The 11,754-nt window shown below is 34.5% G+C and overlaps 1 protein-coding gene across 2 annotated transcripts in view; it reads right to left on the bottom strand.

Moving 5' to 3' along the window:
- Positions 1-1,188: 1,188 nt before the first annotated feature.
- The window catches only part of LOC136836521 (paired box protein Pax-1-like), a 211,587-nt gene continuing 201,021 nt past the window's right edge, over positions 1,189-11,754 (bottom strand). For both annotated transcript variants that reach the window (XM_067100901.1, XM_067100900.1), the window contains 3 exons: positions 4,489-4,669; positions 4,001-4,198; positions 1,189-2,287 (listed from right to left, as the gene is read on the bottom strand). In XM_067100901.1, coding sequence (XP_066957002.1) covers positions 1,612-2,287; positions 4,001-4,198; positions 4,489-4,586 — 972 coding nt within the window. In that variant the 5' untranslated portion in view covers positions 4,587-4,669 and the 3' untranslated portion in view covers positions 1,189-1,611. The remainder of the gene's footprint in view (positions 2,288-4,000; positions 4,199-4,488; positions 4,670-11,754) is intronic.

Genomic DNA, 11,754 nt, shown 5'->3' with positions numbered 1-11,754 from the left:
AGTTACCTAAAAAATTCTTTAAGTAATTAATAAAAAAACCAAATTAGCAAGAAACGTTTTATTAATGAATCATCTTACATAGTATTCGCTTAACTTTAGAAAATAAAAAGAGAGAAACATGAAACTTAATATTTAATTGACACATTTTCATACGAAGAGGTCATTCTCATTATATTGTTTTCCATGCATTGTAGTACTTTTTATTCACAGTAGTTTTCAGAGTTTTCATTATATTTGATTAAGGATGAGATAGTGGAGTTATTCATTTTAAAAATATTTTAGAAAATTGTCAGTTTTAAAGCATTGTGAAATTCGATATGTATATCAACATACGTGTTTACCTTGGCTTTGTATATGTATATATGTATATACAATATATATATATATATATATATATATATATAATATATACATACATACATATATATAACAGTATTTATACCATTAATACAGTGTATATTAATGTGTGGATTTATATTATATATATATATATATATATATATATATATATATATATATATATATATATATATATATATATATATATGTATATATATATATATATATATATATATATATATATATATATATATATATATATATATATATATATATATATATATATATATATATATATACATGTTGTGTGCATTACGTTTTGTATTCTTGTACATGTGACATGATATATTAATATCTCTCAATTCTTTTGTAAAACCCTTCATATCATTATCTCACCTCTGATATTTCTGAATATCAAAACACTGAAAAATAATTAATACCATCTAGAAACCTGCATGAAAAACATTATTGACCACAAGGCAACGACACAAGGCACCGAATATTGAAATAATGGATTCTTATCTTTCTTCAGTATGTATACCTATATAATACATATGTATTAACGCATTCAAATGAGAATGTCAAAAAAAAAAAAATGGATGAGTCCAAATATTTACAGGATCTTTTACACTTCTAATGAAATTCTTAAAAAATACGTCAAGAATGAAACAGAATGAGAGGTAGAACATTGATTTCTGTTAGGCTGGTTTGTTTATGTTTCATATATACATATATATATATATATATATAATGTATATGTATATACATATATATAAATATATATATATATATATATATATATATATATATATATATATATATATATATATATATATATATATATGTATATATATGTATGTATATATATACATATACATATACATATGTATATATATTCTTAATATTACCTTCTGGTTATTACACAGTTAAGGCACAGTTGAGAGGCACATAGTTTTTTTTCACATAGGCACTTCCACAGAGACTCCGATAAGAAAATTGTCATTCAAAATAAACTTTTGTTTATTTTTCTTAAGGGTATATTTCGTTAAAAAAACAAAAAGTTTTCGATAACCGTCAGTCTATTTGAGCTCGATTGCGTGCGTTCGTGAGCGCCACCTGACTGCAAAATCAGGCGCATGTAGTGTTCATCATCAGAGACAAGTGGAAAGTTTAGAAAGTTCCACGCTGAAGTGCTTTCTTTTACGATGTGGAAGGAGAGGAGAAGTGACATGGCACGGTGAAAGTCAGTCGCGACCTCCGTGGAACTGGGTTTTAAAGTGTTGCAGTCTGGGGCGTGAGGCCTGACCCCCCCATCATGGAGGTCAGGGGCGTGGGAAAGGTGTTCTGCAGTCCGTTGCTGAGCCCTGTGGGAATCCCGTTGGAGAGGCCGTTCGAGAGCGGGTTCCCCAGCGGGTTGGAGAAGCCGTTGGCGAAGGAGGACGTCAGGTGATTCGGGAGGGCATTGTGGGCCAACGGGTTGTTCTGCTGAGTGCCCGAGTGCAAGTACATGTAGTAGTTGTAGTTATTGGCGTCCTGCATGTGGTGGTGGTGGTGGTGGTGGCGGGTCAGCCCTGCGGCGGCGGCCATATTGACGTGCCCCAGGAGATCCGACACCGAGTGGGACGAGGGCCAGTGGGACCTCATGCCCCCCATGGCTCCGCAAGTCGACCCCGAAACGGGCGGAGACGGGGTATTTGTCTTCCCCGTCGGCACGGCCGTAGTGCCTCCTGGCGTGACGGTGCCCCCCGGGGGGCCCGGGGGCGGAGGGGCAGGGACCTGGGGGCCTTGTTGCATGGCCGAAGGAGGAGGTGGCGCCATGGAGTAAGCGGCGGCGGCGGTGTAGGCGGCTGCCGCTGGGTACAGGGTGCTGTAGATGGAGGAGTGCTTCATCTCGTAGTGGCTTTGGCCTCCCAGGTGGGGAAGCGACCCAATCTTGTTGCGCAGTATCCTGGGGGAGAGAAGGTATATTATTATTATTATTATTATTATTATTATTATTATTATTATTATTATTATTATTATTACTGATATTGTTCTCATTATTATTATTATTATTATTACTGACATTGTTGTCACTATTATTATTATTATTATTATTATTATTATTATTATTATTATTATTATTATTATTATCATTGATGTTGTTGTTATCAATATTATAATTAATATTATAATCAATGATCTTATATTATTATTATGGTCATACTGATAGTGTTGTTATTTTTAATATTATAATATTGTCATTAATGACGTTTTCATTATAATTATTATTATTATTATTATTATTATTGTTATTATTATTATTATTATTATTATTATTATTATTAATCTTTGAAATAACATGACCTGTTTTATCTCACAACAACAAAATCTTTGCATTGACAACCAGGTTTAACTGATGATCTGAGTAACAGGAAGCATAAGAAAAAAATTGAAGAACTCGTGCCAAACTTTTTGGAAAAAGTTACGCAAAATAAAGTAACAATGAATGAACCACAAAACTTATGTCATAAACCAAGCACTTGGCCACTATCAACCAATCAGCGTTTAATATTGTTAAAATAGGGAGTTGGAGTGGCTGGACAGCAAGGTAAAAAGATCTTAAGTATATCTTAGTTTAAAGACCACTGACTGCTCTCCTAGGGCTGAGGCTTGAAGGATTGATTTATTTTTACGTGGCTCAGCTTAGTGAACCACATTTAGGGAGAAATGAATTTTATCACCAGAAACAAATTCCTCTTGTTCTTCACTGGCCGGTCGGAGATTCGAACTCACGACCAACAGAGTGGTAGTTGGACGGAAGCTCACCCAAAACTTAAAAAAAGTAAAGGCGATGAAGTACAGCCAGAGGTTGGACAGCGGTTTGGACAGCAAAATAATAGCCAGAGGTTGGGCACCAAAACAATAGTCAGAGAGGTTGGACAGCAAAATAATAGCCAGAGAGGTGGAACCGGAAGAATAATAGTCAGGGAAGTTGGACAACAAAATAATAGTCACAGAGGTTGAACAGCCTAGTCAGAGAGGTTGGAAAGTAAAATAATAGCTAGAGAGGCTGGACAGCATATTAGTAGTCAGAGAGGTTAGACAGCGAAATGAAAGACAAGAATCTGGAATGGGGGTCAAGTAAAAGTCTTAAAAAATGGGTTGCAGCAACTGCCCTAAGGGACGCTGTAAACGTCCTTTAAAAACAAAAGGGAGAATATTATTTTGCTGTTCAACTCCTGTGACTTTTATTTTTCTGTCCAACCTCTCTGAATATTATTTTACTATCCAGCCTCTCTGACTATTATTTTGCAGTCCAAACTCTCTGACTATTATTTTGCTATCCAACCTCTCTGGCTATAATTTTGCTGTGCAAAATCTCCGGCTATTATTTTGCTGTCCAACCTCTCTGACTATTATTTTGCTATCCAACCTCTCTGACTATTCTTTTGCTGCCCAACCTCTGACTATTCTCTTACTGTCCAACGTCTCTGGCTATTATTTTGCTGTCCAACCTCTCTGACAATTATTTTACTATCCAACCTCTCTGGCTATTATTGTTCTGTCCAAACTCTCTGACAATTATTTTACTATCCAAACTCCCTGGCTATTCTCTTGCTGTCCAACCCCTCCGACTATTATTTAATTAAGATGAAATATTAATTAATATATCCCCTACCTTGATATAGAGGACACACTGGGGACATTGTATTTGTCGCAGACGCCGTCCTTCAGGAGCCTCTCTCTGATCTCCCATGCAAAGATCCCTGGGTCCTTTTGTTTGAGGTCCTTGATGTAATTCACCACTTTTGGGGTGGTCACCCTGGGCTTGGAACCCCCTATGGCCCCTGGGAGGATGGAGCCCGTCTCGTTGTACCTGGGAGTAATAATAATAATAATAATAATAATAATAATAATAATAATAATAATAATAATAATAATAATAATAATAATAATACTATGAGTCACTAAATGGTGAAGAAATCCACAGTCGATTAAATGTAAATGTAACATATATATATATATATATATATATATATATATATATATATATATATATATATATATATATATATATATTATACATTTCACACAACCGTAGGTTTCTCCATCAATAATAATAATAATAATAATAATAATAATAATAATAATGTTGTGGATCCTTACCTGGCCAAAATTTTGGACACGCAGCCGTGTGAAACTCGTAGCTGTCGAGATATGTCACAAGGGCGAATCCCCAGCTGCGCTAGCTCGACTATGCGCATGCGTATGTGATTCGGGAGGGGCCGGCCATTCACGAAGACTCCGCCCAGTTGGTTGACCTCTCCGTACTGCTGAATTTGGGGATCTGAAAAAAAAAAGGTGATGAATGAATTAGGAATTACTGAGAAGACTTCACAAAAAATAAAATAATTGAAATATACAATGGAGACTAATAGAGATTTTTTAATATTCTCAGCTATGATAAATGTCTTTTTATTATTCCAATGGGAATATTAAATATATTTTCAGATATTCCCATTTAACTTATATGAGTTCATTCTTCCCATGAATTTCTCTAAATCTTGACATTCAACTGTTGGCTTCTCATTTTTTTTTAACATTTTGCCTCTTTTTTGTATTTTTTACTTTCCAAATTTAGTATCTCTATTTTCCACTGATATTGTTATTATTATTATTATTATTATTATTATTATTATTATTATTATTATTATTATTATTATTATTATTATTATTCCAAGCTAAGCTGCAACCCTAGTTGGAAAATACTATGAGCGACCAACCTTACATCTGGTCATGCCCAGGAATACCCACCTCACGCCCACACACCGCTAACCCTGATGCCCACAACGCCCTTACATTAACCCCAACACCCCCCACCCACCCTCGAAACGAGAGGGTTAACGAGATGGGGGGGACCAGCACGTTCCCCACCCGAAAACATTTGGGGATAACTGTCCTCTTTTAACCTCTAATTATAGAACACAATTTAACCCCGCCGTTAATGGCATGCCTGGAATTCTAGTGCTCCTGTTTGACACGGAAAATGGGTTTGGGGGGTGGGGGGTGGGGGGAGGAAGGGGTGAGAAGAGGGGAGGAAAGGTGGGGGTTTAGGGGAAGGGTTCTTATTGATTTAATGGCTTGTCGATTTCGCGAGCGGTCAGCAGTTTATCTCTTCTCCAAAAGTGATATTCGATACTTATTACTACTGTAGCAATGGATGGGTGTTATATATATATATATATATATATATATATATATATATATATATATATATATATATATATATATATATATATATATATATATATATATATATATATATATATATATATATGTATATATATATGAAATTTTTTTTCTTTTAAAACAGAATTAAAAATGCCAAAATGTAGAAAGTTAATGCAATATTTAAGACCAATGTTTCTCTTCAAAGTTGGCCTCTGAAAAAGCTTTTAATTTTTAATAATATAATAATATAATAATATATATATATACATATATATATATATATATATATATATATATATATATATATATATATATATATATATGATATAGATATAGACATAGACATATATACCCCAATGAACCAACAAAAGTAAATTGTTAGAACAAAGAAAACTCTCTTCTTTGTCAAGTTGTCAAGACGATTTCCTATTTTTCCTTTTGACAAAGAAGATTGTCTTCAGAATCATTCTCTTCAGAGCTTTTTATTTTCCTATTGCAAAAACCTCAAGACCCATCTTTGAAGTTCCGTTCGAAATCGTAATAAACTCGCGCGATTATTTCCTAAAGACATTCGAGCACCTCTCTTGTTTACATTTGAGTATCTTATTCCCAAACTAATCTATTTTATTATCATTGTTCCTTATAGAACAGGTATCTAAAATGCAATTCATTCCAAGCCAAGGCCGTAATTTTATGTTATTGTCTTTCGAGACTGTTCAAGGCAGTTCGTTTATCCTTCCTCCTTCTCGTTATTGCTTTGGCCAAAGAACTGTTCTTCGCAGTTAAAAAAAGAACGCAGATCAAAGCGCAAAGGGATTTATCGAATTCCGCGCATATCTCCGAATATGACATATCTCATCAGCTTGAATTATTCTCCTGGGGTGAATTAAAAGACAAAGGAATGCCCTTTGTTAGAGCCAACGACTTCCTTAAGTAATTGAATTGAACTCGAATGCCCCGAGTGAATTCTCTTCTCAAAGGGAACAATTCGACTGCGTGTGTGTTCTCCCCTCTTTCAAATGCAGCCAGGAATGTCTTCCCTTAAGTAAATTTTGGGGGGACCGCTTCTCTCCGACATCAGACGCGTAGAATGATTGTGAGGGCTGCGGGAGGCGTTTTCCATCTGACTTTTAGCTGACTTTTGCTTATTGCTGCCTCAAAGAGTCTTGTCTCTGCGTCGCTGAAGAAATAGGAATGTAGGAAATCAAGATGAAGTGAAAAGTTGATAAATTTAGTGTCACTTTTGCTTATTGCTTCCTCAAATAGTTTGGCTTTTGTATAAGTGAGGAAATAGGAACAAAGGAAATCAAGATGAAGGGAAAGCTGAAATAGGAACATAGGAAATCAAGATGAAGTGAAAAGCTGATAAATTTAGTGTCACTTTTGCTCATTGCTTCCTCAAATAGTTTGGCTTTTTTTATAAGTGAGGAAATAGGAACAAAGGAAATCAAGATGAAGGGAAAGCTGAAATAGGAACATAGGAAATCAAGATGACAGGAATAGCTGATAAGTTTAGTGTCACTTGCTTATTGCTTCCTCGAATAGTTTGGCTTTTGTATAAGTGAGGAAATAGGAACAAAGGAAATCAAGATGACAGGAATAGCTGATAAGTTTAGTGTCACTTGCTTATTGCTTCCTCAAATAGTTTGGCTTTCGTATAAGTGAGGAAATAGGAAAACAGGAAATCAAGATGAAGGGAAAGCTGATAAATTAGGTGTCACTTTTGCTGATTGCTGCCTCACATGGTTTGGTTTTTGTATTGTTGAAAAAATAGGAATATAGGAAATCGAGATGAAGGGAATAATTAACGAATTTAATGGTAAAAAAATCATGAATTGTGGTTCAGAAGATTATTGCAAGGCAGATTTGAAGATTCATAAATTTTCTACCATTTTGTGTCTCTGAAGAAATAGCTGATAAATTTAGTGTCAAAATATCTTGTACTGTGGTCCAGAAGATTGTAAATCAAATGTGAAGGAATCACGAATTGTTCATTTCTAGCAGATTTTCTCCTCGTGTTTTGATATAATCTTGGTGACTGAATATGATTTAGTGTCTTGAAATAAATTACATTATTTATCTTATGCAGCCACGAGTCAAAAAAAAAAAAAACTTGACCTTTCAATACAAAGGTAATATGAAGATTTGAACTATCCACTCCATGAAAAATAACTCATAATTTTCTCATATGGAATTTCATCTTCAAACAAATTTACTCTCGGCGAGTTTTGCAAACGTGCTGGCCATTTTCTTTTGAAAAGGAGTACAAAAATCAGCTGCAGTTGATCAGAAAAATATATTTACCAGCATTACAAAGCTGAAAAACTAACTGGTGAAAAATATATATATTTATATATATATATATATATTTTCTTTTGAAATAGTAAAAATCAGCTGGTTGACCAGAAAATATATTTACCAGCATTATATATATATATATATATATATATATATATATATATATATATATATATATATATATATATATATATATATATATATATATATATATATATATATATATATATATATATCTGAAAGGAGTATTAAAGCATTTGTTAAGAAGACTGACAACATAACATTAATTCATAACAGAGGTTAAGTAAGGTACTGTTTACTTTTTCATGATACTATTTTAGACAGCGCTCTCACAAAATTCAGGTCTAAAAGCAGCTGGTAGTTTCCATTATGGTATGGTACGTGTGTGTTTAAAATGCTGAAAAAATCTAGTCCCCATCCATAGTGATACGTGATTGGTTCGAATCCAAAAATATGCTATGAGGATATTACGAACCCAAGAGTCAAGTAGTCTGATAATTTCTGATATTATTCGCCTTACAAATGCGATACTCCCTGGCTTCTCCTTTGCCCCATTTAAATCCTTTAATGCCCCTCATTTAAACCTTTCCTCACAGGAACTTATTTAAGTCCCAGAAAACAGTATGAGGGAATTACGAACCCAAGAGTCAACCAATCTGATTATTTCTTATCTTATTCGCCTTACAAATGCGATACTCCCTGGCTTCTCCTTCGCCCCATTTAAGATCTTAAATGTCGCTCATTTAAGCCTTTCTCAGAGCTAAATAAAAAAGTTAATGACAAGCACATTAACCCATCCAAAACCATCTTATCACTCAGAGCAATTACCAGGATCCCTTTCCCGAAAGCAAAGACCTCTCAGCCACCGCGTCACGATGCTCATTTGCCGTGACGATTATCCCACGAGTCCCTTTATCTTTCCGTAGGATGTTTATCCTGCAGGGATATGTGTATCCTTTCCACCTCATGTTCCGCTCGAGGATTCTTAGGTGACAAGGGCTCGGCTCTCTCTCTCTCTCTCGTCTTCATATTTCGAAGAAGAGACAGAGAGAAGAAAAAGAGGAGAAGGAAAAAAGAAATGATGGCTCTCTCATGGAACTTTTTAAACGCTACCAGATGTCTCTCTCTCTCTCTCTCTCTCTCTCTCTCTCTCTCTCTCTCTCTCTCTCTCTCTCTCTCTCAAGATCTCGATCTCGACGAGCCTTCAATCTTTCCGATGTCTTCTCGCTAGAAGAAGAAGAAGAAGAAGAAGAAGAAGAAGAAGAAGAAGAAGAAGAAGAAGAAGAAAAAAGAAGAGAAGATGAAGAAGAAGAAGAAGAAGTAAGATGAGGAGGAGGAGGAGGAGGAGGAGGAGGAGGAGGAGGAGGAGGAGGAGGAGGAGGAGGAGGAGGAGGAGGAGTAGGGAGAGGAGGAATGTCCCGCCTACAGGAGGATCGCAGGATCTTGCTCGACTTCTGTATCGAGATGAGATGCTTTGTTTTTGTGTTTTTGTATTTTAATGTTTTTCTCTGCTTGTTTTCTTCAATAATTGAAGGAAAACGGTCCTTATCTGTCCTCCTCCTCCTCCTCTCTTCCTCCTCCTCGTACTCCTCCTAATCCTACTACTTCTTCTTCTTCCTCTCCTTCCTTTTCTTACAATGGTAGACTGATATTTTGTTGTTACGTCTCCACTTATATATGATATTATAATTAGTTATAGTAGTAGGTTTATTAATACTATAATCATGTTATAGTGTGTTTGTTAATACTACATCTGCATTCTGTATTTTGTATTTGGTGTTGAACTAAAAATTATTATTATTATTATTATTATTATTATTATTATTATTATTATTATTATTATTTTAGGATCAAATGCTAGCAGTATTACAATCATTTGTAACAGCAAATTTTCAGCATCTAAAAAGGATAAAATAATAGATTATCAGTCTGCTAATAATAATAATAATAATAATAATAATAATAATAATAATAATAATAATAATAATAATAATAATAATAATAATAATAATAACAACACAAAAAGATGATCGATAATAATTTCAATCTTTAAGAGGAAAATAATCGACATCTCTAAACTATCCATAATTTGAACTCTCTCTCTCTCTCTCTCTCTCATATCCCTTGACATTTTATGAATATCCCCTTCAGAACCTGATCTCTCTCTCTCTCTCTCTCTCTCTCTCTCTCTCTCTCTCTCTCCTCTTTTCCATGTCATCATTCCCACTATGTCTCTTATTACTCTCATGCCTCTCTCTCTCTCTCTCTCTCTCTCTCTCTCTCTGATTATATTACTGCTTATCTTCTTCATCTCCTCCTGCACCGAGTTCTCTCTGCCTCTCCTTTTATCTATTATTTTACTATTTTCCTCACCTTTTGCTTATTCCTAACTACACGTTTTCCTTCAGCTCCTCTCTCTCTCTCTCTCTCTCTCTCTCTCTCTCTCTCTCTCTCTCTCTCTTACCGAGCTTATGATTCCCTTCTTGTTTGTATAATAAGATACATTTGGATGGACCACTGCTTACTCACGTTTCTACTCTCTCTCTCTCTCTCTCTCTCTCTCTCTCTCTCTCTCTCTTACTGGGGGTGTGATTCCCTACTTGTGTATGTTATAATAAGATAAATTTTGCTTGACCACTAATTACTCACTTTTCTTATCTCTCTCTCTCTCTCTCTCTCTCTCTCTCTCTCTCTCTCTCTCTCTCTCTCTCTCTCTCTCTCTCTCTCCATTCAAGCTGCAACCCACTGTAGTCTACAAACAACCATGTGATGAGACTCTGTTATTTGAAAAGTCAAAAGGCATAAATTGTCCAAATAAAGAGAGAGAGAGAGAGAGAGAGAGAGAGAGAGAGAGAGAGAGAGAGAGAGAGAGAGAGAGAGAGAGAGGGAAGCAACCCGAGTAATGAGTGGTCCATTCAAATGTACCTTATCACATAAACAAAAAAAGGAATCATATCCTCAGCGAGAGAGAGAGAGAGAGAGAGAGAGAGAGAGAGAGAGAGAGAGAGAGAGAGAGAGAGAGAGAGAGAGAGGGCGGAGTACCTCACAGGTGTCATACGATAATGACATTCAAGCCCGTAATGAGACATAGCATCTACAATTACAAAGTCTTTAGGCCTAAGTTCCATCGTAATAATTCTTGCAGTGGACTTTTGCTCTACAGGAAAGGTCGTGTTACTGTAGAAGCTGTAGTTTCGTCTCATTTGTAGCTACAGGTCGTCCATGGATGTGTTTAAGGAAGGAAGCAGTCTGTGTTGTTTTATTATTATGAAGACACTAATGCATCTCATATTGTGTTGTTGTTATTATTATTATTATCATTATTATTATTATTATTATTATTATTATTATTATTATTATTATTATTATTATCAAGTTGTCATTCACTCTTCCTTTTTAACACTCTGTATATAACTCTGTATCTCCATATGGTCCCTGCCAGAAGATATTATTATTATTATTATTATTATTATTATTATTATTATTATTATTATTATTATTATTATTATTATTTACAACTAGGAAGATGTTATTTGCTTAATAAAAGTAATTTTAGTCAGGCTATTATTATTATTATTATTTATTATTATTATTATTATTATTATTATTATTATTATTATTATGTCTTTGTCTACGCTGTTTTATAGTGGGCTATTATCATCATCAATAACATCATCATAACAGAATTATTATAAATTAATATTATAGATTATCATCATCATTATTATCTTATATCACAACATACATCAGCTGAGACGATTTATCCCAAAAATTACACTCGAATCAAACGCCCTCATATGCTATAAGCGAAGGCCTTGAAAGTGACTCAGATATTTCCACTTAGCAATTAACATAACTCTGGGACTAATAAGTATCACAACA

This window comes from Macrobrachium rosenbergii, chromosome 56, assembly GCF_040412425.1.
Source record: "Macrobrachium rosenbergii isolate ZJJX-2024 chromosome 56, ASM4041242v1, whole genome shotgun sequence".
Lineage (NCBI taxonomy): Eukaryota > Metazoa > Arthropoda > Malacostraca > Decapoda > Palaemonidae > Macrobrachium > Macrobrachium rosenbergii.
The sequence above is the reverse complement of the archived record's forward strand: the minus strand, read 5'-3'. Positions and strand labels throughout refer to the sequence as shown.